General features: G+C 42.1%; 1 protein-coding gene across 3 annotated transcripts in view; it reads left to right on the top strand.

Annotated features, from left to right (window-relative positions):
• mtmr3 (myotubularin related protein 3) overlaps positions 1 to 25,113 on the top strand; it is a 45,836-nt gene extending 20,723 nt beyond the window's left edge. Inside the window, exons 4-22 of one of the 3 annotated variants that reach the window (XM_083886177.1) lie at positions 1,656 to 1,745; positions 2,352 to 2,468; positions 4,174 to 4,194; positions 7,472 to 7,554; positions 8,425 to 8,591; positions 8,684 to 8,780; positions 9,045 to 9,158; positions 10,739 to 10,929; positions 11,295 to 11,426; positions 11,969 to 12,080; positions 14,628 to 14,823; positions 15,013 to 15,198; positions 16,218 to 16,388; positions 16,829 to 16,974; positions 17,282 to 18,806; positions 19,409 to 19,519; positions 19,643 to 19,731; positions 21,259 to 21,285; positions 24,896 to 25,113. In XM_083886177.1, the coding sequence (XP_083742303.1) occupies positions 1,656 to 1,745; positions 2,352 to 2,468; positions 4,174 to 4,194; positions 7,472 to 7,554; positions 8,425 to 8,591; positions 8,684 to 8,780; positions 9,045 to 9,158; positions 10,739 to 10,929; positions 11,295 to 11,426; positions 11,969 to 12,080; positions 14,628 to 14,823; positions 15,013 to 15,198; positions 16,218 to 16,388; positions 16,829 to 16,974; positions 17,282 to 18,806; positions 19,409 to 19,519; positions 19,643 to 19,731; positions 21,259 to 21,285; positions 24,896 to 25,067 (3,747 nt within the window). In that variant the 3' untranslated portion in view covers positions 25,068 to 25,113. The remainder of the gene's footprint in view (positions 1 to 1,655; positions 1,746 to 2,351; positions 2,469 to 4,173; positions 4,195 to 7,471; positions 7,555 to 8,424; positions 8,592 to 8,683; positions 8,781 to 9,044; positions 9,159 to 10,738; positions 10,930 to 11,294; positions 11,427 to 11,968; positions 12,081 to 14,627; positions 14,824 to 15,012; positions 15,199 to 16,217; positions 16,389 to 16,828; positions 16,975 to 17,281; positions 18,807 to 19,408; positions 19,520 to 19,642; positions 19,732 to 21,258; positions 21,286 to 24,895) is intronic. The other 2 variants (XM_083886178.1, XM_083886179.1) reach the window with 2 other exon arrangements.
• Positions 25,114 to 25,956: the final 843 nt, after the last annotated feature.

The raw sequence follows: 25,956 nt of genomic DNA, 5'->3' as shown, positions 1-25,956 counted from the left end.
AACAGGCTTTAGATTCCTGCTGATTTATGTCAGCACAAGGCCAGACATTTTTACCCACAAGATTTCCCTTGAGGAAAGATTCCTGACCCCGCTTGTGTGTCCATGCTTCAAATTCCCCTCTGCTAGACATCTGTGAAATGTGCTTATCCTGTATAAGGCTACTGTGGCAATTCACACGTTCAGTCTCTAAGAAAGCCTGCTGACTGCTGGTGACAACTCCAGTTTTAAAGCACTTTATGTTATCAGCATCTGTAATTGCATGGCTCATTGTGCAAGCAGTGATTATAGTTAAATTAGCTTACATTATGTTCGTGAATAAAACGGTACTCTCAGTTTCACCTTGTGATTGACCAGTTTTAATCTAAACATAAATGCAGTATACCATAAGGTGTTGTTCACATGCAGTGACATTTGTGTATACAAACATTATTTGCAATGTAGATGTGTGTCAGACATGCACACAGAGAGCGACGCTGATGCAACATGCATCTGTTGAGACATACCTGCTTTTCTGGGCACATCCGCATCATAACAGGCTTTCAGTGCATCTTTTCATAAATGGTTTAAAGAAGATGGTCCAACTAGTCTGTGTCTACTCTGAAATAAATTCTGAAAATCCATCATCCAGACAAAGTCCCTAAGTCAGTTGGTCACTTTGTTCTCTACACACATATTGAACAGCAACCTTGGGTGAGGTAAAATAATCACTCGTAATCTGTTTTTCCTGGTTTGATGCATTAATTCAGTGGTTCTCAAACTTTTTACACCAACTACCACCTGAGAAAGTAGTGAGCTCTTAAAGTAACACCATTAGCACCAATGTTAAAATACAGTGGCGATAATAGGCCGGGCAAAGTCAGCTACAGACTTTTCACAGGAGGAAGATTTATTCTCAAGATAATTAGCTCTCTCATCATCCTCACATGTACTTCACACACTGGTATAGAAAATTAGATTAAGATGGAGTGAGTGATAAGGTGACTATATGTTGCTATATGTTTCATTTTCTACGCATTTTCATTTCTACTCCACGTTCCTCAGCTCCACTCCGCTCACATACCCTGGTACATATAGTGGGACAGTATTTTTCTCCCTCCCAATACCATGCGGAGGAAGCTCACATACCACTGGTGGTGCACGTACTACAGTTTGAGAACCACAGTGTTAATTAAATCAGTGAGGCTGCAGCAACTTAAGTCATCTCTGCACATCCAAGGTATTGGTTGCCAAGTAATGTCAAGCTTGGCAGAAACGCCAACATCTCTGGCTTCTTCAGGCGATTTCACATGTTTTGTAAATGCAGCACTGTCAAACTGGCTTTAATTAGTCCCTGTCATCACGGTGCTCATAACATGTCATAACGCATCATTTGAATAACGATCAGGTGACGGTGTGGCAGTAAAATCTAGGCAGTGACACTGAGCGTTTACACTTCCCCCCCAGAAAACGACTACTTTAGTCTCGTGCAGGGATTTAGCTGCAAAGCAGATGCAGGATCAAAGCTGGAACTGTCTCTGTGAAAGGAGCAGGAAAAGGGAGGACAGACATGTCAAAAACCATATTCAAACCAAAGCAGAGTGTGTGACTGTAAGATGTCCTGGCTGTTGAAAGTTGAGTCTCATTCAGTGAAAAGTTAACAGGCCTTCTTTCTGCAGGAGGAGGAGGGGCAGAATAGCTTGGAGTGTATCCAGGCCAATCAGATATTCCCCAAGAAGTCCCCTGTCCTGGAGGAAGAAAACATGCAGGTCAGGATATTGCTCGCTGCTCTGTTTGTGTCATAAATAAACACTGGGTAAAGTGACAGTTATATGTGTAAATATGTGTGAGGCTCTTCCCTTTAATCAGTTACATGACCACCCTCAAACATGAGACTTTAAATCCCTCTCTGTTTGACCAGTTTTAGAAACAAAGTGTTTGAAGTTAAGTGCTCCCTCTGAAAATTGCTCCCTCAGGCATACAGTGAAAACTAATTCGGAAAAAAATCATAATGATGTGACTATTTTGTCACCGCTCAGCTGGTCAGTCCGAGATATTTCTCATATGATTTAGTCATGGTATGTTGGTATTTAAACTTGCAGTTATATTACTTGGAAATCTTGCTTTGCATCACTTAGTGTTGTGTACATTTAATAACATAAACTGTTTAATATGCTATACAAGATTCAAGCATAGACATATGAAATTTGGTCAATGGAGATCTTATATATAGTTGCACTATTGTCATGCAGTACTGTAGTGAAATTACTGATTTTACCACATATGGCGTGTATTGCTAACATCACTGGTGATATCTGTGAGGCTGAAGTTTATTTGAAATATAATAAAATAATAATGTCACTTGTAATTTCTAGGTACCCTTTCCTGAGCTGCACGGGGAGTTCACAGAGTATGTGGGGAGAGCAGAGGACGCCATCATCGCCATGTCCAACTACCGCCTACACATTAAGTTCAAAGAGTCTGTTGTTAATGTGAGTAGCTTGGACCAATGTGCTTCGAGGTCAGATACAGACAGAGAATGATTGTCACAAGCTCAAAATAACAACAGAATGGAGTACATTTCTGGGGGCTGAGTGAGGGTGTTAATGTTTTGTGAATGGGAAGAACTGGGGCCATTGTGCCAACACAGGCGTGACCAGACTATTCACAGCTGGCAGCAGAGTCATGTGACTCTTCCATCACCTCCATTTCTACACCTCCTTGCCTGTCCGTCCGTGCTGCTTTCTCTCTGCATTTGCCATTGCCATGGTTACAATGGTTCCAGAGCTTATAACAGCAGCCTTCTCTATCTCCCGTTCGTTTTGTGACCAAATGTGGTCACTCTTTAAAAAATTTCTTCATTAGCACTTGTGACGATGTTCTCTGTTTTCATGTTAAAAACTACTCCAGTCCCTCTGTCTTTTATTTATATGCCGATTATACCGAAACGCAAATTCTCGTTTGTTGTATGCACCATCATCATAATTTATTTGCGTGCAATTCTTTTAAGTTTCTTTAAACTAAAATGTGTTCCTTAAAAGGAAATGAATATGGTGTGTTTAGATCACTAAGCTGCTCTTTTGCAGATATGTGAGGGCAAGAAAGTTGAGCAATGACAAATGCTGTGCCACAGGAAAACGGTTTGGTTTGTTTCACTTCCTTCTCTTATTAACTATCACCATTGTGTAAAGCACACGTCACATTCATCCATATTATTGTAAAGCCATGAAAAATCCAACACAAGCAATAATTTTTTTTCAGCAAATTAAGTTTTGTGGTTGGAGCATTGATTCCAGCTGCAGAAATGACTAATACTATTCCTAATATAGCTGAACATATTACTGCTTTCTGGGTAGTAATAGCACAGAAAAAATTTAATCCTTTCAGAAAATTCAATTATATGTTTTTGAACTGTAAAAAAAAAAACATACACACAGTTGATTGCACAGACAGGCACCTGTTCTTCCAAGAAGTCTGTACTGTTGGTGTTAGACTTATATACTGTAGTATATAAAGGAGTATAGATGAGCTGTAATACTTATAGTTGCCCACAAGACTAGAAACATGTCATATAAATGCATTCCATTTGATTATGACTTAACATGATTCGGTATTTTCAAGGAAATGCCTATTAAGATAAAGCTATGTATTGTATTATATTCAAAATATCAAAGGTCAACATCCCACTAATACTTTTCATATGAGAGAATTTTGGCTTGTTACCAGAGCTCATTTATATTACTGGAAATAGTTAAAAAAATGTATTCATTGGTTCTGATGAAAGTGCTTCCTGTTGCTACTGGCTGCACATCATGCATGGTCGGCCTTCACTGCGACCTCAGTGCTTCTAGTCACCGGCTCACAAACCACCTCACTGTGTTCACATCGTACAGAGCCAGCGTTCTCCTCACACAGATTTAGATGTGTCGATGAGGCATCTGCTTCACATACCAGAGTTGTCAGAGCTCACAAATCAGGAGTGGGAGGTGCAGAAAGAGAGTGAGAGGCTGTTAACAAGCAGTTCAGGAATTTTGATAGTGGCCAGATTTAGTATGTTGATTAAAAGTCAGGAATCCAGTTGTGGCAACAGGATGCTTGAAATCATCCAGAATACACTCATCCATGTTGAGACAGAAACTATTCCCCAATCAGCATGTACTATTTTGACTATTGTCCTCTCTGTTTTGTTTTGGATAGAATTGTTGTTGCGAGGTGTCAGTAAGTACCAGCAGAGCTGCATGGTGTGGCGTGGTTAACTGTGTAATATATGTATGTACATGTTGTTTGTGCCTGTTCAATTAACACCAGGTACTGGATTAAATTGGATGTGATGAAAAAATATATGGGGAAAAATCAATTTACACAAATATTAACCAGGCTGTGTCACTGTCATTGCACTAATGTAGTGGGAGCGTGGCCCGCTGATGACTGTCTATTGATGGTGCATGTCTCCAGACTGTGTGTGAACAGCACATTGAGCACACTGCACTCCTGAATATGCTCTTAGTTTAGCTAATCTCTCACAGAGCTTAGTCAAAAGCAGCATAAGTATTTCACTGCAGTATTTAGAGAGTATGTGCTGAAGTCATACGCACATGACTCTTCTGTACTTTGGATAGTGTTTGCCTATAAAAAGATAAGAATGTAGCTCTGGGACAAAATTGAGCTCTGCATGATCTATGGTTGATTGTTTGCGCTTCAATGCAAATGTAAGAAGATCTATATTTACTCAACTCACGCAGATGTGATGTTAAAAATTAATGGAAGTGCACCTTGGACAATATATCTGTGGCACAGTGTGGCTGAATGGCTTTGGTTATGCAAAGAAATACGTTCATTAAAAATGTGATGACTAGCTCAGCATGGAGGCGTTTTACTCGGTTGACCACGGCGACTTTGCTAAATGATTTTAAGTTGCAGTCTGTCACACTGTCTATACTGACTCCATGGATTTGGTTGCTATACTACACTCAACAAAATTATAAACGCACAAAGAAAAACTTGTAGTTATTGTTATGTGACAAAACAGAGTAACTATATAAAATACAGTACAACTTTATCAATAAAGTGGCTTTAATTTGTGAGCATTAGGATCGATTTCAAAACAAAAGTCATGGGTAAGAGTAATGGCAGGAAGAACACAATGGGGGTCAATGATCCAAGTTCACAAACTTCAATAACGTGCGTGTCCACCATTAGCCTCACGCAGAGCGGTACACCGGCGACGCATGGACATCACCAGGTTGTCGATCGTGGCCTGGGGGATGTTGTCCCATTCCTCCTGCAGAGCCACTTGAAGTTGGCTGCCGTTCTGGGGAGCTGGGACCCGGTTTGCTGTCGTTCTAGTCTCTCTGAAACGAGTCCACAGGCGGCTGACAGTGGAATGATACACATTCAGTTGTGTTGCCACAGCTGTAACGCTCAACCCACCACTCAGCATGCCAATGGCACGCTCCCTCATGATTTGTGACATCTGTGGCATATTGACTAGGGATGGGAATTTCACACATTTTTAGAGTCGATTGTCAAGGTCTAAGGTCGTGTCGAATTTTTTGTCTACTTTTTTTTTTTTTTTTTTTTTTTTACATCAGCAGTAACGGCAGCAACGCGGGTAGGAAATTATTCTACAGTGTACTACTTCATTTTAGGCTCAAAAACATGGCTGTAATGTCCATTATTGACCATCAGAACAGCGATAATAAATATGAGGGGCAAAAAAAAGAGAAAAAAGCGGACTCTCCGCTGGAACGCGTGCGTCGCCACTCGCCAGCTGGCTCAGGTTTTTGAACCTGCGCTCGTTAGGTGTCCACCAGAGTGAAGTACAGTGATCCTGACTGGGTGAGATGCCGTCTTCATTTAGCACTCGTGTTATGTCCCCCACTCCTGTCCTAAACTTCAGCGCAACCTTTTTCGCACTGCACGCACGCACACACACACACGCTTGGATGCGCACAGCCACTCGAGAGAACGAGCCGGTGACGCGCGCACCATCATGCGCAGATCACCTTTTCGTGCACAGCTTCCTCAACCTCCGTGGTCGTGAACTTTACGTGTTTGTGACACTTCGACTTTTTTTTTTAAAGTCCCATCCCTAATATTGACAAGTGACAAAAGACCAGACCATAAGGAGTGTCTGGGCACTGGTCACCCATATTGACCACCACGCTGCCATGCTCCATGACTCTCGTGAGTTGAAGTACTCAATTGTAGTCAATAGGAGTGGCCAAGTGACACTGGACTACTGTGGACTACTTTGAACAAAACAAATCATTCCATAAACAAATGCATCAAGAATCTGAGCAAATGTCATGACATTCTATTTTTGTTCACCATTTCAAGTTTGTGCGTTTATATTTTTGTTGAGTATATTTAAGCTACATCGATGCTTATATAAAGATACATGTATTTTATTTCAGCATATCACCAATACACGTGTGCACTAGTGTGAACATGATGTAGGTCGTATTCTCTGCATTGATTGCTTAGTTGCTGAAAATGCACCAAAAAAGGAAGTGCTATATCAAAAGTAAGAAGAGGTATTTCTTAAGCCTGATTTCCACTGGGTGTGTTACGGCAGCAGAACGTCAGTGGCGCGGTCGCCATTGTGAGCATTTCCACCGGGCGCGCTGTGGCATGTCTCAGCACCCGCCCAGAAGCGGCTCGCTGCACCGCAGCGCTATCGATAGGTAGCAGTTCTATTTTTGCTGTAGCCGTTGCTAAATCATGGCAAACTCAACAGAGCAGATTGCATCAGACAGCAAGTCCAACACAGAATCAATGTAAAACACTCCCGCCCCTCTTTCAAAATAAAAAACAAGCAGGTCACATAGCCTACCACAACTTCACCTCAACATTACGTCATAACCGGTGCTACCAGGTCAACAGTCAATTCATCAGAGGGGCTCGAAGAGTCGGCACGATGGACGATGAGAGACTGATTGACTGTAGTGGAACAACACAAAATAATTTATGACACAACAGATCCTTTTTAGATGGCCATATCAACAGTTCTTCCACGTCGGAGAATGAAAGAAGCTGTGTTGTTGTTGTTTACTTTATACACAGTCTATCTCGATTATCACATCATCTTCCGTGAATATACCGCTGGCTCCCAAGGCACCGTTGCGCTGCCGTAACATCCAGAGCAGAGGGCGGTGGAAAACCGCGCCACTGACATTCCGCTGCCGTAACGTGCCCGGTGGAAATCCGGCTTTAGACGGACAATTAATTGTTATTGTTAATAATGCTAACAACATTATGATTCCTTCCTCCTGACTATTAAATCTTAATCTGGACATGGACTTTGGTGTCTTGGTTTATGCTTGTCCATACTAAAAACACAACCTCACTTTTCAAATTAAAGGGGCAAGTAATATTTCCTATAGCTGCAGCTTTACTGTTGTGAGGTAAATGCAAGGTAACTGTAACACTTTTTTAAAACACCTTATATTCAATGTATCTGTAGAGTTGATGTTTCCTCTCTTTTACTTTGCAGGTCCCTCTTCAGCTTATAGAGAGTGTGGAGTGTCGGGATATGTTCCAGCTCCATGTCACCTGTAAGGACTGCAAAGTGGTGAGGTAGGTCCCACCCTTTAAAAAAATAAATAATAATAATCTAACTATTCTCACGGCTGTCCGGAGAGCAGTTGCTAAAGTTTCTTTCACACTACAAGAAAAGATGGTATAATACCTGCGATTTCTGAAACTCAACTGGAAAAAAGCCAATTATCACCATTGCCAGTGGATGGGCTGATTTTCACCTGTGTGTGAAATGTGATCACACAATGTGCTAGTAACAAAAATACACACTGATGCCATTCGAAGATGAAGCTGATTTAAAACTCTGCTAAGTTAAACATGTTAGTAATGGTCAAAAATTTATTTAAACCCTGGATTTAACAGGATTTTGACCAGTTGGAATGATGTATAAGATTTAAATATGGCGGCACAGAGAAACAAATTTGTTTGATTTGAATGCTGTGCTGCTTCCTGAACAAAACTGTTTACCAGTTCAGTTTGTAGAATACTCCATTTGTGTCACTTGGAGTAAACTTTCTGCCACATTTTCTCTGACTGTATTCACTGCCATACACACACACTTTTAGGAGACACAAACATGTTGAAAAACACATAGCTGTTAAATTGCAAGAGTTTCTCTAATGACCACATTCATGATTAACACCCTTTTAGCCAAGTCAGTTTTTTGAGCATCCTGTTGGATGGAAAGTTATCTTTGATGTGACTACTGTCAAGAGTATACAGCTGCCATTTATCGAGCTAACACAGGCAGTTATTTACTCTTTGGTGGGGAAATGTGCTTTCAACTTATGTGTGTTGTACATATCTTTATTGAAAGGCACGTTTTAAGCACCACTCTTGCAACCTTATCATACTTTGTAACCTGATAAAGGTAACACAGGCCTTTGCATTCCCTTGTTGCATTTCCAGGTGTCAGTTCTCCACATTTGAACAGTGTCAGGAATGGCTTAAACGCCTGAATGTCGCAGTACGTCCTCCCTCTCGCCTGGAGGACCTCTTCTCCTTTGCCTTTCATGCCTGGTGCATGGATGTGTATGCCGGTGAGAAGGAGCAGCACGGTGAGCTGTGCCGGCCAGGTAACCTACTTTCACATGTCCCCATGTTACTCCAGCAGAACCTTATCATTGCACTCCTCTCATCTTATCAAACATCTCTGCTCTCTCTCTAGGCGAACATGTGACCTCCTGGTTCAAGAATGAGGTGGAGAGGATGGGCTTTGACACTCAAAACGCCTGGAGAATATCTGACATTAACAGCAAGTTCAGGTAAAAACAGCTTCTCATGCAGGATACAAAACCTGCTGTGTTGATTTCCATCACTCTCAGCTTTGCTTTCATTGGCTGACATCACAGTGCAGTGTATGTGTTTTTGTGTGTAAGACAGTTGGAGGTTGTGTTATTGTACGCCACTGATGCTGCACCCTGGGCAGAAAAGGACCATGACTGAGATTAGGTGTCCATAGACACCTGTTTCCACTTTTTCTCTCTCTTTGTTTAGCCATTGCTCTATTTTTCTCTATGCTCTGCCAGACTTTGCCCCAGCTATCCCCAGCAGCTCCTGGTGCCAGCATGGATCACTGACAAGGAGTTGGAAAATGTGGCGGCCTTCCGCTCCTGGAAGAGGTTTCCTGCTGTGGTTTATAGGTTGGTGTGTTTGTTTCTCCCTGTGCTCCTCAATCCACCAACATAACACGTTACCGCCATACACAGATGAAGAACATGATTATGTGCTGCTTGGCTTTATTGTTTGCGAAATCATTCAAAACCCTTTTTTCTAATATCTTATAATAGTGGTTCTATGGATAGAATTTCAATTACGTAAATTCTGTGCATAAATTCAGCGAAATTCAGCACGAGTGGGAGAGGAAGTACGAAAATAAAACATCCGGTTTGACTTTTCAGAATAAAAGCTCCCGTGTTGACACCACATTGTATTTCACTTTACTACATCACAGAAAGAGTCCTCAGGAACACAGCATGCTCCTGTTTATTCGATCGGCCAAACTGCTCTGTTTGTTGTTTATAACATTTACAGAGTATTTCTGTGCAAGAACCCCCAAACAAACATTGTCTCTGTACTCCAGCTGTGTAGCCGTGTGAATGCAGGCTGCCCAGCAACAGTGAATACTATTTTCTGATTGGCTGATCGGTCGCTAATTCAAGACAGCTGTTTGAATGAAATATGCAGAGTAAACTGCCTTTGTGTCTTCAATTCATAGATTACAAATTTATGTGCGGTGACTTTGCGGTGACCGCACATAAATTTATATTCTATGAATCGAAGAAATACGTTTTTTTTTTTTTAAATGTCATGTGTGGCGTGTGAGTGTGTGAACTTATTGAAATGCGTGTGTCTCGCGCAGAATGCAGCTCTAAGCTGCCACTGTGTTTGTGCTTACTGTCACTCGATGATCACGCTCTCAGCGGTGCTCACTCACCCCTCCTTCCCATCCCCACTCACTGATAACTCCCTGCCCACTTTTTGAAGATTTTCAAAATCCGATATTGGGTGGAGTCAGCTTCAAAAGCCGGATGGAGTTCCCCTTTAATCATGGGCGGACAGTGTATCGGGACGATATGGGCGACGCCCTACCAACTAGGAGTAGAAAGAGAATTTCTTTTCCTAACCAATTCCAAAGATCCTTAGTACTAATCCATCAGTCGTGTCTGCCAGCAAAAGTAGTTATTATCAGTGTTCTAGACATATTATCTGTCATTGTCCAATCAGAATTGTCAGATTCAAGTCATGTTTTGAATGGTCGCCTCTTTTGGGGTGATTTGATTGACGTGGAGAATCACCCCAGCACTCTCCTAATGACTCTCAACTTATTTTGTTCGGAAAAATTACTCTCCAGTGCATTTTCAATAAGCATCTTGGGGCTAGCCCAAACATACTTGCGTCATACGTCAAACGTCCCGATAAGTTGTTCGCCTCTCTGCTCCCAGTGCCCGAAGCAAAGCTCATTACTTTTTTATTTCTATTTTATTTTTTTATAGAGCAGGGCAGTCACTTGAATCTAAATTCTGTGCTTTACAGAAAATTTTTGTTTTGGTGATTGTAAAAGTAGTGAAGTCAGTGATGACAGCTTTTTTAACTTTTCCAATTTCTATTATCCATATAATTGCCATTGTAATTTGTGAAAAAGACACATTTCAATCACCAGTCACACTGGTCCATAACAATCCTGATTGTCCAAAACAAAGTTAATTTGTTTGTCACACAGGCACCTCAGCACAGGCGCTGTGATTGCCCGCTGTGGTCAGCCCGAGGTTAGCTGGTGGGGCTGGAGGAACGCAGATGACGAACATCTTGTCCAGTCCATTGCCAAGTCCTGTGCTATGGACAGCAACTCCCGCAAACACATCCCCAACGGCTCCTACACCAACGGCTCAGACCTGCCTGACACCGACTTTGGTGAGTTCACACTCAATCAGCCTCAGTCACCCTCAATTTGATATAATGTGTCCACTTTCACTCACACCTCCAGCTGAGCACACACCTAACTTGACACTCGCACAGTATTTCCATGCAAAGGTCTTGCTATCTGCATGCAACTGCAGCAGACAGTGTTGTGTAATCTGGCATGTCATAGCTTGTCTGAGGCATTGAGTTCACTCCGATCACGGTAACCTCTGACAGATTGTGATGATTGAGTCTAGGTACAATGGTTTGTTTACATTTTTCTTTGGTCATGATAAAGATCTCTGCCAAAGCCTTCAGCACTCATTTCAGTTGAAATGATTTTAACCTTTTCTGTTTGTTTTTTGTGTGTCTATTAGAATCTTCCATGACCAACAGCTCAGAGGTGGAGACGCTGGTCATCCAGGCCCACAAGTTACTTATCCTGGATGCCAGGTCCTATGCTGCTGCTGTAGCGAACAGGGCCAAGGGGGGAGGCTGTGAATGCCCTGGTAGGTGCTCTCAGCGCAGTATCAGATTACAGATGGAATTAGGACACACGGTACATTACCATGCACAGTTAAGTCAAGCTACTATTGTAGCTTGAGCACACCATTTAATTCTTTAAGGTGACAGAACATGAATTGTCCGCATCAGTCCAAAAATGCACAGGTTTGCATTTTCCCATTCTCACTGATTTGGATGCAGATTACTTCTCATAGCTGAAATTCTTGCAATGGTGCATATCTTGCATTTTGAAAATTCCATTTCCATATAAAATGTAGTAGTATGTATGAGTGTAACGTAAATTCAGCTTCTCTGTTACAAATGGATTTTTTTGTGCTAATCAGAATCGGAAGTTTTGTCATTGCAGTGTACGATGAAATTTAGCAGCATCCAGTTTCCACTCAACATAAATAATAAAAAGTACAACAAAATATAGTAAAAAGTACAACAAAAATAATATTAAAATGCTTTTCTAACACTTTACTTCTAATACTGCTGCTCTAATAATGCTTTCTTCCTGTTCCTTCCTTCCTTCCTTCCTTCCCAGAGTACTATCCCAACTGTGAGGTGGTGTTTATGGGCATGGCCAACATCCACTCTATCCGCAAGAGTTTCCAGTCTCTACGTTTCCTCTGCACCCAGATGCCTGATCCAGCCAAGTATGTTTTGTCTTCTATGACTTCTGCAGTGCCTCTAATTTCCCCTTGTCATTAATCCACAGCCTTGCTGGCTCAAATTATAAAATCCAAAGCTTTGCTGTTATAATTGTGGGTAACTGGTAATCACAGCTGTGTTTTGGCCTTGGCCATACATTTGTGCCTGATTTAAAAAGTCTGGCCCAACCCCAAATGGAGGATCCCTTTCTCTATCTGCTCTCCCTCGTTGCCACCGGTTTTGGGGTAGTTACTCTAATTACTAATTAGTTACTAGTCATCTCTGTAAATTGTAATGAGATTACTTTACTAGTTACTGTATTTGAAAAGTAATTTCACTACTTATTACTTTACATTCCCGTTTCTTAATATACCATGTATATATGGACAAACATCACTTAGCCTGCCCACATAGTGTTTATTGTATAATGTATACATAATGGCATGTAAAACCGTATGATCCAACGCAGACTGGATAATTTCTCCATGCGCAGTTATATCCCCACATATATAATGATCTTTATGACGAGGATCGAGTACAGTCGCAATGAAATACAGGGGATCCGAGTAGATCTTAGTAAAACGTGTTGACAGATTCTCAAGAGTGCACTTTTTCATTGTTTTCACTCCGTGGTCTCAATCTTTGTGTAGACCTTTAGCGCTGTAATTAAGGGAATAACAGATGCATCAGATGAGCTGATCTCTTTAGTTAACTGCTCCACAGGGTAGAGTAGAGAGTTCTGTCGCAGGGAGTTCATAATCTGCGCTGTTTGCAGCCAAGTTTCATTTTTGCGCAAAGAGACTTTCAAGCATTTAATAGGTGCTGTAGCACATCTTGTTGGAATAATTTTTTTGGTGTTCCAAACTGATCTTGGACAGACTCTAAGCGGGTAAAGACAGGCACGTGTTGGCTGTGGTTTTTGCATGCGTCATCACAGCAACGTTTCGGTGGTTACCGAGGGAAACGGGAGGAAAAAATAGGGTGTTTTTAGGATGTCCTGCCTAAAAGTAGGGTGTACGCCCTGCTGGCTAAAAGCCTATTCTCCGGCGTCTCCATATGTATCTCCATTTTTCTCCTTCGCACCAGCAGCTATGTCACTCAAATAGATCTCCCATGACAACAGTGCCCAGGCAAGCACACACACACAAGCAACACCCATGCACACATCATTTAAACAGATCAGAACTTAACACACAGGCAACGCAGAACACGTAACCCATGCCGTTACCCAAACAGGTAACACTATTTTTAGTGTAACACGTTACTTTCCTTTTTTTTCGTTACCCAAAAAATGTAATATCGTTACTGTAATCTGTTACTTTGTAACTCGTTACACCCCCAACACTGGTTGCCACAATAATATGTTATTGAAACGTTCTGTGCTGGCTTAAGAGGATTCAAGTGATCAGAAGAGGAGAGCAAATAAAAATGGACTCAGAACCTTGTGCTTTCATAGGTCATACAATTCCTGTCCATGTGCTGTTATAATTTATTAATTGAAGTATTGTGCACAGCATTTATGATACAAAACACAGCCAGCTCCACAATATAAGCACCCTCCCTAACAAAGCATCCACATCTGAGGTGAAAAGAAAGACACTTATTCATTGCATTCCCTGTGACTACATTGTAAAGTAAAAGAAAAAACCTGCTATGTTTAGTCAGTTTAACACTTTTAATCTGAAGAGGCAGCAGTAAAAAAATAGAAATTTATTTTCAGTCTCCACTATCCACTATATAATATACTGCTCTATAGATACTGAGCATGATCTCATCTTAAATCCAGCATGGTCAGTATCTGGCCATTCTACTGTGCCCCAGTGGCAGCATGCATGTTCATAATGCTGCTTGTATTCATTTCTGGGGGTCAGTGTTTTTCCTTTGAGGACATCATGGATGAAGCAAAGCTGGTCCTTAAGACCAGAGTTCCGATGCAGCATGGAAAAGTATGGAATTTAATTTGAGTAATTTACAGGCCTGGTTAAGTATGGGAAAAGGGAAAAAAGTATGGAAAAATGTTAGTGTTGTTTCCAGACTATTATCTCACTTTCTAAAATTAAATATATTAATATATACAAATCAAAACAAGCTACTAATGCAACGTAGCCTACCCGTAGATGATATGAAACTAATCAAGCTGGCTGTAGAATGGTGTTGACTTACCATGGTTACTGTTACTGACTGATTCTCATTTATTTATTATTTTTCCATACGTGTCATCAAGCCAGCCACCTATTGTCGGCAGCATCAGTGTCATGGATCGAGGGCTGGCTTCATGAAAAATTAGTGAAGGATTTTAAAACCATTTATTTACCTAATAAGCATCTAAAAAATGGTATTCAGATGTTTAATATTGACTGAAAAATCCTCTGAGAAGTCTTGGAATTTGAGTCTGGAAAATTATGGAATTTTGAAATGGAAAATGTGTAGGAACTGTAAGACATATCTGATCCTGGCACTGTAGGATGCCCATGTGTGACAAAGTATCAGAGACATATAGGATCATCAGATTTTTATTTTCTTTTGCTTTGCTGCTGTGTCTATGCGTGCAGCTGGCTTTCTGCACTGGAGGGTACCAAGTGGCTGCAGCATCTGTCCTTGCTGCTGAAGGCAGCGCTGCTTGCAGTCAACGCCGTGGATCGAGACCACAGGCCTGTCCTGGTGCACTGCTCCGATGGTTGGGACCGCACACCTCAGATCGTTGCTTTGTCCAAATTGCTTCTGGACCCCTATTACCGCACCATTGAGGTAGGACCAGGACTCCCTAGCAATTTTTAAATGTTTGTATTTTGGGGCACATTCGTGTTAAAACCATGAATAGTAGTCTGCATTGTTGTTATTTAATAAATCTGACATTTGCTGTGTAGCTAGGACAACAATTTAAAGTAGAAAAACTTGATCTGTTTACATTTGACAGTTGTTTTGATATTTCTGCAGGGTTTCCAAGTTTTGGTGGAGACTGAATGGCTGGACTTTGGCCACAAGTTTGCAGACCGATGTGGCCACGGGGAAAACTCGGAGGATCTGAATGAGCGCTGCCCTGTCTTCCTGCAGTGGCTGGACTGTGTGCATCAGCTGCAGAGGCAGTTTCCATGCTCCTTTGAGTTTAATGAGGCCTTTCTGGTGAGCACAAGTGGAAATCAAACACCACATTTGTGAAGTAATTTTTTCAGATTTCAGATTCTGAGGGCCTGATTTACTAAAGCTTTGCGCGTGCAAAAACGTGCACATACTGGATTGCACACTCATATATGCGTTGATGCTGATCTACTAACAGGGTGCAACAAGGAGTGCGTCCCTCAGACGGGCAAAATAGCACTCGCAACCCATTTAGCGTTCTTGCCTTAATGCATATGCAATGTGGGGCGTTTACACGCAATTTTGCGTGTGATGGGAGGACATAATTTAAATATGTTATTTTAGCACGGCCAAAGTGATTTATCAAACCTGAAACTGTTTGCAGTGCTTATTTTTGCGTCTATATTTAGCATGTTTGAAAGGCAGGTCTTTACTGGCACAGCGGTGCGCACACATGGCTGCGGTACACACATGGCTGCGGTACATACATGGCTGCGGTACACACATGGCTGCGGTACACACATATCCTCTGAGAAATCCATAAACAAAAATACTTTTTGTACCCGGGGAACAAGGATGTCATATCCCTCGATCTCAGTTATCTGCTCATCGCAGAACGTCAGCTGTACTTTCTGTTCAGTGGCTTCCAATTTCATTCTGCGCTTCTGTTGAGTCTGCTCTTTCTCTATGTTGACAACCCTTGACTAGCGCAAAATCCTCATTTAAATAGGGCGGTCTTAACTACTTCTGCGCCTGTAGTCAATTGAGGTCGCAATCTTAGTAGGTCACCCGCAGTCTTTATGCTCGCGCACGCAATTAAGCGCTCTCTATTTGGAATCTTGGTAAATCAGGCCCTGAGATTGGACACTGCAGAATGTTTTCATCTATGTTGTAATGCCTCTCATTTGAGTGTGGTCATGCTGATTTTCCGGTTGTGAGACACTAATGTGCAGTTTGGATGTATTCATGACTCAACAAGGAACCTCCTGTCATTTCTGTTGTTATTATCATACCTGTGGTATCTATACAAGTCTTTACATGTTTGTTTGTGTGTGTGAATGCAGGTGAAGCTGGTACAGCACACCTACTCCTGCCTGTTTGGCACATTCCAGTGCAACAGTGGCAAGGAGAGGAAGGATCGCCATGTTCAGGAGAGGACCTGCTCTGTCTGGTCACTGCTGAGACCGGCCAACCGCACACTGAGGAATATGCTTTACTCCTCACATTCTGAGACTGTACGTTCATTGTTTCTGAACCATGTTGAAAAAAAGGGTTTTTGTACAAAGCTGAGTGAAGTCCAGCTTGGCAAAGTATGAAATAAAATGTGTCAGTGGAAATAATTGAGAACAAATGAAGTCCAGCCCTCTTACTTCAGGATTTTCCCAAGTCTTCAAAATACATTTTAGGACAAATGAACTTCAGAACATAGTGTATTTCATAATGTCTTTTTAGATTTATTTTTAATTGTTGTGGTCTGAAGCCTAATTTAGAAGTCTCTTGCCTTCTAGAGTGGAGTTGCATTTTGTGGTTAGTGCTGATTTTGTCTTTGAATTTCTGTGTGTGGTCAGGGCTATGAAGTGTTGTTGACTCACCAAGAAAACCATTCTGCCTCAAGTGCATTCAGATATACTTGTCAAATCTTGCTCATTCATCCATAATCTATTTGTTGTTGCAGGTTCTCCACCCAGTGTGCCATGTGCGCAACCTGATGCTGTGGACAGCAGTCTATCTACCCAGCTCCTCCCCCACCACCCCCTCAGATGACTCTTGCGCCCCCTACCCCGTACCTGGTGCCAACCCGGAGGATGCACCACTGGGCAGGTGAGTCCTGTTTTATGCTCTAACTTTTCTCATGCCTCATGACAGCTTTACCATGGTGGAAGAACAACAGGAAGTTGCTTAATATTAATGATGACATTGTTTGAGTGCTTGCAGAGTTAAAGAGACTTTACCTGAGAATTGACCTGTTAATGTTTCTGCTGCTTTTCTTGTTTTGATGAGGCCAGCATGTGATTTTTTTGCTAAACAAACATTTTCTAAAGGAGTTGTGGTGATCACAACACATTGAGCTGTTGTTGTGTAAAATAAAATACTGGCCCTGTGTGTAATTCTTGTTTTTTTTCTTCAGATGTACTAAGACTCGCTCCTTTGACAACTTACCCAGTGCATGTGAGCTAGGAAGCACCATGGCTCCCAACCGCCGTTCGAGTGACCCGAACCTCAATGAGAAGTGGCAGGACCACCGGCGCTCTCTTGAGCTCAATATGGCAGCAGGGCCTGAGGGAGGGGGCAATCAGGATGAGGAGGTGCTGTCTAATGCAATGGAGCCATACCCAGACGGTGTGGACTCAGAGCTGGAAGACAGCCCATACCTGCAGGGGTCACGTGCTGACCTTGAACAGGCAGCCTACGAGAGGCCTGCAGCCACAGGAGAGGAAGCGGAGGAGGCTGAGCTCTCTGTGGCAGTGGGTGTGGCCGAAGGCCAAATGGAGAACATTCTCCAGGAAGCCACGAAGGAGGAGGTAGGAGGAGATCAGAAGGAGGGAAGCACTGCTGCTCAAGTTATGAACACTGTTGACACAGAGTCAGAGAGAGTAGCAAATGTTGGAGATGAAGATGAGTGTGCTAAAGTCAACGGGACTGAGATCCAGACAGAAGCCTCTGCTAATGGTCACAATCACGAAAATGGCATGATAGAGGCTCAGGAGGATGGTGAGTCTCCTCTGTCCACAGAAGAGGCAGAGGAGCAGGATCAACAGGCACCTCAGGTGACTCAGGCATCAGAGGAAGTTGTAACGCCGGATGTTGAGGAATCTTGCGTAAAAGAGGAGGTTGCACATGAACTCAGTGAGTGTGGCTCTGGTGAGCTCGAGCAGCCTGCAGCGCTTAGAACTTTAAATAATGGCTTTATAGACAGCTCACCTGAAGAACCAAGTGAGGATGAGGTGACCTGTCCTGACTGTGAATCTGACCACGATGTATCTGCTCCAGTGGAGCTGGTGGAGAGCTATAAGAGAGCTTCACTGTTGGAGAGTTCAACAGAGACTTTAACTGAAGAGGCCTGCGGCAGGTTGGAAACCCCCACCCAGCCGCCCGTTTGTCTCATCAGACAGCCGTGCATTGACGGCATGAGCCAGCCGCCCTGTTACAGGAAAGAGAAAGGGTTTGAGGCAGGTGAGCTCAGCTTAATCAGAACTTTAAACGGGGGCACCAAGCAACCCTCAGTCAGTGCCTCTCAGTCAGTGAGTGCTGACCTAAGCAGGGATGGCGACAGCTCTGACGGCGAGCCCTGCGCAGGGCCTCACTGGGCCAAAGTGAACGGGGAGCGAGCCCCTCTGAGTCGACAGATGTCTCTAGCAAGCTGTAACTCCCTGATCCTTCATCAACGGGGCAGTTGCTCCCAGCATCGATGTTGCCAAGCCTTGGTTGGCCGGGCCGTCATCAGCCCGGAGCAGCCGTCTCGCAGTCACCTTGATGATGACGGCCTGACACTGCATACTGATGCCATCCAGCAGAGGCTAAGGCAGATCGAGGCGGGGCACCAGATGGAGGTGGAGACTCTGAAGAAGCAGGTGCAAGAGCTGTGGAGCCGCTTGGAAAATCAGCATCACACGGGCTCCCACAGGATCAACGGAGATATTGGAGATGAAGTGGTAAGATGTTGACAGGTTGATCATTAATGAACCCCTGGGTAGGGGTGTGTGATTTATAATATTTAAATCATAATTCAAAATAATAAATAAAAAATAACTTGTACTCGATTGTAATTAAAACCCCTTCACACTAAACTAAACTGTGTGTGTTTGTATATATTTACATATATATTACTCTTGGTTGGTAGCAATTGGTATTAAATATAATATTGCCTCAGTGCCAGAGATGTATGGAGTTATTGTACGTTTACAATTCTTGTAGTGAAGAACTGAGAGGAGTATTTTCTTTCTAACAGCCCAGGTGGGTAAAAGCTTGTCTCCCTGTACTTGTTCATGGATGCAGCCTCTTGCCTATTTTTGGACTGGTTTCGATATTGGAGTGGAAACCCTAACACTCCAGCTTTAGTTTTAGCAGCATCCATTACAATGCTTTATCTTTGCAAAGCTACTGGGTCATCAAACTTCACAATCTCTTATCACATAAAAAATGATATCTGTATTACCATGAGTAATGTGATGTGGCATAGCTTTACCTTTGGGACATAACTTGTAACTGCTGCCAGAGGGAATCTTATTTGCTCATTCTGTCTCCCTCTATGTAGACCTCAATGATAGACTCTGAGTGCAACCTGGACCACAACTGTTTGTCACGTTGCAGCACAGAACTGTTCTCTGAGGCCAGCTGGGAGCAGGTGGACAAGCAGGACACTGAGGTGAGCAGCTGGACTAACCTAGATCCTCCATTTATAATGGTGGGAAGGAGCGAAGCTCTCGTAGGAAATCTGTGTTTCTTTTTGAGTTTGCCTTCACTGACTGCAGTACTCTGTACATTACAGGTCACTCGCTGGTACCCTGACCATTTGGCAGCTCAGTGTTATGGCTGTGAGAGCCGCTTCTGGCTCGCCACAAGAAGGCATCACTGCAGGTAAAGGCTTGACAACCATCAGTGACATCTCCTCCTCTCCTGTTCAGGCTTACAGAGAATAAGCGCAAAGCTTTGTGTTCGGATACATGGTTCAAAATAAGTTCAGCTGAGGCAGCTTTACGTGCACACTAAATGTGTCTCATTATGAGGGAACTTGACTTGCAGACCTAACATTAAAATTAGGCTATTGATGGATTTTTGTTTTGCAGGGAGTTGCCTTATTGATGAAATATTTTAATTTGTGTTGGTTTTGTATCATGTTTACATTTAGAGTAGGTGTTTCAAAAATTCGACATCTGTCCACAAGGTGTCCTTCAGCATCAGGTTTGTTAGATAGTGCTTATAGAATAAACAAGTAAACTGAACAATGTCCATTTAGTTTAAATGGAATTCAAGATGTCAAAAGGTGCTTCAGTTGGTCGATTTGCTGTCTCCTATTATAAGCAGCTGATATTTCCTCTGTTGTTATCACTTTCTCATATGATTGTTGTTGTTTTTTTGGGTTGGGTCAAGTAAATCACTGTGTATCAGAGACTTGAGCAAGATGCAGTTTTGGATGTCCAACATGGTCTGGACTGTAGACAGATGTCAACAGTAATCTGTAGGTTCCTTTTTATTTGTAGAATGTTACAGATGTGTCACTTTTTTGGATTTTGTCATTTTTATCTAATGCTGAATGTAAAACAAAAACGTATCTTAAATAGGAATTGTGTTACAAAGTGTTGTATTTTAAAGGGGATATATGTAATGGCAACTTTAAGCATTTGAAATGGATTCTCCAATTCAAAACACTTTAGAGTGTTGGTTGCCAAAGTTTTCGAAACATGAAAGCAAGGAGTTGCACAAACCGGCGTAACATCCGGTTTTCATACACTTGCACATATACGTTTGATTTAATTTCAAAGCTAACAGCAGGCAGAGAGTGAATGTGAAAGACTGTCTGCTCTAAGTAACCATATGATGAGAGTAGATGACAAGGTGACATAAAAATGCTGAAATAACATTATGTATGTTAAATATGAGGGGAGAGAGAGAGCTTTAGCTAACCTTGGCTGAAGCTCTTTGTTTTGTCTCCCTGCCCAGGACAAAAATATCCACACTTCCTCTACATTTTTCAGCCGTCTATATTTTATCTCATCTCCACTGTTGACCCTTACTTTGTGTCTACTCTGGTTGAGATGGTTTTGAGAGGGGTAGTGAGCCTCTTTGACATTTTCAATGTGCAGTTGCAGCTTGCTGTGTTTGGTTGACTCTGCTGGTAACCCGGGTGTTGAAGAGCAAGTAGACCAAAACACCAAATCAAAAGTGCGTGTTTGTGACCCACAAATGAAAATTTAAATTGTGTACAAACTTGCTGCACCATTGTTAACAGTGAAGCCAGTATTTAAATTTAACTTGATCCTTTCAATTACATGTCATGGTAATTTTATTGCTTAATAAAATACATTTCTTACATGTAGCACCTTTAAATTGTCTCACCTGTCCAGACAGTTCTTATCCATTGTCTGCCCCTTTCCTCATCCACAGTGGCAGAGAGACTGTCCAGGAGCTGTGGTGAGATCCGGCTCCTCTCCCAAAATCCACCCACCCTCCACCTCTGTAACCAGATATCACGATTCACTGCATCCCTTTCTCCCTAATCCTTACCCCACCTCGCCTCCCCCCATCCCACCTGGCCATGATTGCATTTGGTTTTATTTTATGTGTTATAGTTTTTGGCTAATTCTCAGGGAAATTGTTCTTCATTTCTCAGACACATTGACTTTACTGTGTTTTCATTCAGCTGTTTTTAATTAGCCGTGACTATGAGCAGGATGCTGCCAGTGGGTCGGCTATGTTCGGTCAAGGTCTGATTATTTTATAGGTGGTTATTAGGGCTGCAACTAACATTTATTTTCATAATTGATTTAGGTGTCGATAAATCAATTAGTCATTTTGTACATGAAATGTCACATTTTGGTCATTTTCTGAAATGGTGGTGTTCTCAAATGCCTTGTTGGTCCACAAATCAAAATGGTTCAGCTTGAATATAATATAACATAATATAATGCTACATGGAGCAAAAAAAGAGAAAATATTCACATTTGAGAAACTGAAAAATCTGAGACCTTGTTTTAATTATTTAAAAGGAAACGACAAAATACATACAACATAACATAACAATTAATTGATTTCAAAATAGTTGGCGATTCATTTAGAAAATTGATTAATCATTGCAGCCCTAGTAGGAATCTCTGGGTACCTCACAATTTGATTTGATTATGATTCAGAGAGCAAAGATTCAATTATTAAAAGATTATCAAATAATAACTTCCATTTTCAATACTTAGAGGTGGAAAACGATAGAAGGACACCAGCTTTTAATACTACTATTTTATTTTGGGGCTGAGAGAGAGCAGAGGCAGGTAGATACGTTTGAGATTTGGCTGGGAAAAACGATGCATTTCTTTCTCACCCCTGTTATTTCTCCTAAAAAATCTGAATAATAACTATAAAACCCCCCACAAAAAAGCATCCTAAACCTTAAATCTCCTCCTGCCATATCACCAACCTCCCTTCACCCTCAACACACACCCTGGCAGCATGCGGCCCCAAACCACCCCCCTGCATTGTAGCATGGTACTGAATGCCACTTGTGGTGTAGACGGCTAGAAAATTCTAAGAGAATTAAATGACATGTTTTTCATGTTCTGCTGAGGGTGAGTACAGACAGCTAGAAACCAGCACTGTGTACATACAAGTGTAAGAGTGTGAGCATGGCCTTACAGCTGAGTCTGAGCATGGGTCTCTGAAGCCTCCAGTGTGACCTGACTTCCTGTTCTCTGATGGTAACTTGTGTTTTAACAGGCTGAGCACTGCCGAGTGTAAGAGCACCTCTGCTAACCCAACGTTAAGTGAAACTCAACAGGAGACTATAATTGTAAACAGGATCAGTGTGTGAAGTAGAGGTCTTCATGGGTCCAAATATCAAATCAATAGGTTTCATAAAAGAGAGACACGCAGGGACCGCATGAGAATGCAAACATTGACAGTACATTACCTCAGATTTCATCATGAGGTAAAATGCATCTGTGGTGGAAAAGAGACATCATGCATTATATATTAAAAGTAAAAATGTCCCAAGAAACTTGCTGCACTTGTGTAAAGCCAAATTAAAAGTCCAGTAACATTTTGGGCAGTGATAATAAGACTGATTTGATGGCTTGATCTTTTTTGATGTCTTCAAATCAAATTTAAAGCAGTATAATATATAGCGTTTAAATAGAAACAAATATCCATTTGATTCAAACCATCATCAGAATGCTGAGTAAGACTTTTGCAATTAGAAAAAGTCGCCTGCTGACATTCCCACGTTGCACACAGGAAATGATTTGTTTTATGCCAAGACAGACGGTCTTTTGACAAAAGGCAGTCTCATCAGAGTTGATAACAGCGTTTGGTGGCAGCCACTCAGAGCTGAATCCGGCTGCGTGTCAGTGTCTGTGGAACTGTGGAACTGTGAAGACCTCTAGTGCAAAGCTCTGGATGATCCACTCAAACCTGCTTGTCTTTCATGTTTTATCATGTGTCACTGTGATCATTGTTATCAACACACGGCTAATATTGTATAAGAAAACAATGTTAATTCTGTAGGCAGACATGTTTATATCAGGGTGCTGTTCTTCAAAGTTTGCTCACTAATCCAAGTCAGCAATCATCCGGCTTAACCAGGATCTTTAAACACTCAGATTTGATTCATGAATCTTTACATTCAGTGTGCTCTTATTTTGAAATAAAATAATTATTTAAACAAAATTTGGCATGTGCATAAATGTAGGCACCCTTGTCATTTTATTGATTTCAATACCTTTAGCACTAATTCTTGGAACTCAAAATTGGTTTGGTAACCTCAGTGACCCTTGACCTCCATACACAGGTGAATCCAATCATGAGAAAGGGTATTTAAGGAGGTAATTTGTAAGTGCAAAACAATTCTCAAATGACCTGAAAACAATGATTGTTCAAGATCATGGTTTAGGGGAAGGATACAGAAAGCTATCTCAGAGATTTAAGCTCTCAGTTTCAACTGTGAGGAACATTGTGAGGAATGTGAAGACCACAGGCACAGTTCTAGTTAAGGCCCAAAGTGGCAGACCAAGAAAAATCTCAGATAAGCAGAGGGTAAGGATGGTGAGAACAGTCACAGTCAACCCACAGACCAGCTCCAAAGACCTACAACATCATCTTGCTGCAGATGGTGTCACTGTGCATCGTTCAACTATTCAGCGCAATTTACACAAGGAGATGCTGTATGAAAGAGTAATGCAGAAAAAGCCTTTTCTCTGCACCCGCCACAAACAGAGTCGCTTAAGGTATGCTAAAGCACAATTGGAATAAGGTGCTGTGGACTGACAAAAAAATAAAAAGAGTAGAGTTATTTGGGCAAAACAAGGGGCGTTATGCATGGTCAAAAACGAACACAGCATTCCAAGAAAAACACTTGCTACCTACAGTAAAATTTGGTGGTGGTTCCATCATGCTGTGGGGCTGTGTGGCCAGTGCAGGGACTGGGAATCTTGTTAAAGTTGAGGGTCGCATGGATTCCACTCAATCAGCAGATTCTGGAGAACAATGTCCAGGAATCAGTGACAAAGCTGAAGTTGTGTCGGGGCTGGATCTTTCAACAAGACAACGACCCTAAACACTGTTCAAAATCTACTAAGGCATTCATGCAGAGGAACAAATACAATGTTCTGGAATGGTCATCTCTGTCCCCAGACCTGAATATTATTGAACAATTGTGGTGTGATTTTTGACTGTCCATGCTCGGAATCCATCAAACCTGACTGAACTGGAGATGTTTTGTAAAGAAGAATGGTCCAAAATACCTTCTGCCAGAATCCAGACTCTAATTGGAAGCTATAGGAAGCGTTTAGTTATTTCTGCAAAAGGAGGATGCACAAAAAATGTCTTTTGTGGTGCCTAAATTTATGCACATGCCTAATTTTGTTTAAATCATTCTTGGACACTTTCCGTTTTCCACACATGAAGAACAGAGCCTTGGTTTGCATGTAAACATGAGCTGAAAAGGAGACATGTGTCACTTGTTAGGTGTGAAGAGTGTGTGTGTGTGGGCGTGCGTGTGAGAGTCCAGCACTGACTGGTCTGTCCGTTCTTCTTGCAGGAACTGCGGTAACGTGTTCTGCGCCAACTGCTGTGACCAGAAGATCCCAGTGCCAAGCCAGCAGCTGTTTGAGCCCAGCCGCGTCTGTAAGAGCTGCTACGGCAACCTTCAGCTTGGCTTGGTTCCTCTGGACTTGGAGCTGGAGAAACCCATCGCAGCCAGCTCCAACTGAGGGCAACAGGGCGAGGGGGGGGGGGCAGCCACTGACACAGACGCACTGCTGATGTTGGAGCACAGGAGCTACACAGAATGTCCCATGTACTTTGTGTGTGTGTGTGTGTGCAGCACATGTGGAGATTTTAATGTGTATATAGAGAGGATGATGTGGCAGCGGAGTTGAATGAAGCGTTTGCCAGATGCTGAGCGCTCTGAATAGTGTGGGTGTGTGTATGTGTGTGTTAGAGGAGAAATCGCACACTGGCCACACAGAGCATCAATGGCAATGATTGGACTGCACTCTGATGAGGCTAGAGGGGTGTAAATGGACGTCCTGGTGCCTTAAACCAGGCAGGCAGAGAAGGTCGTCTCACTTTGTCCCCGAAGTCTCTTGGAGGACTCCAAGGACATCATCATTTCTCCACAACATGTAAGATCAATGTAGGAAAACTTCCAGGATTCACGAGAAAGTCTCTGAGCATGAGAAATGTCTGGATTTGTTGTTTAGGAAGAAGCGAAAAAGGGTCAGTTCACACAATTTACCAGAAGACGGAACAGATTTCTTCAAATCTGGATCTCATCAGATTTCTGCTGCCATCCCAGCACAGTGGAGGTGAATTAAATTATGTCTGCATCTATGATTTTCTCCATCACTTAAAAAGCTGAAAAAAACAAAACAAATAGTTTTCTGTTGAAATGGGTCACCACTCCATCACGGGGCCAACACACACGCACCAATAACCATTCACTCTCAAATTGACGCTGAATTAACCGAATCATAAATTGAGATTTGAACACTGAAGTGAAAAAAAAATTCTGTATCTACATTTCCCACAATGCAACTTCACAGTGTTCAAGTAACCAGCCACATTGTTTTAAACATCACTGACATCACCAGCGTTATT

The sequence above is a fragment of the Microchirus variegatus genome (genome assembly GCF_963457635.1).
Source record: "Microchirus variegatus genome assembly, chromosome: 3".
NCBI classification, from domain to species: Eukaryota; Metazoa; Chordata; class Actinopteri; order Pleuronectiformes; family Soleidae; genus Microchirus; species Microchirus variegatus.
This window is presented reverse-complemented; position numbering and strand designations above follow the sequence as displayed.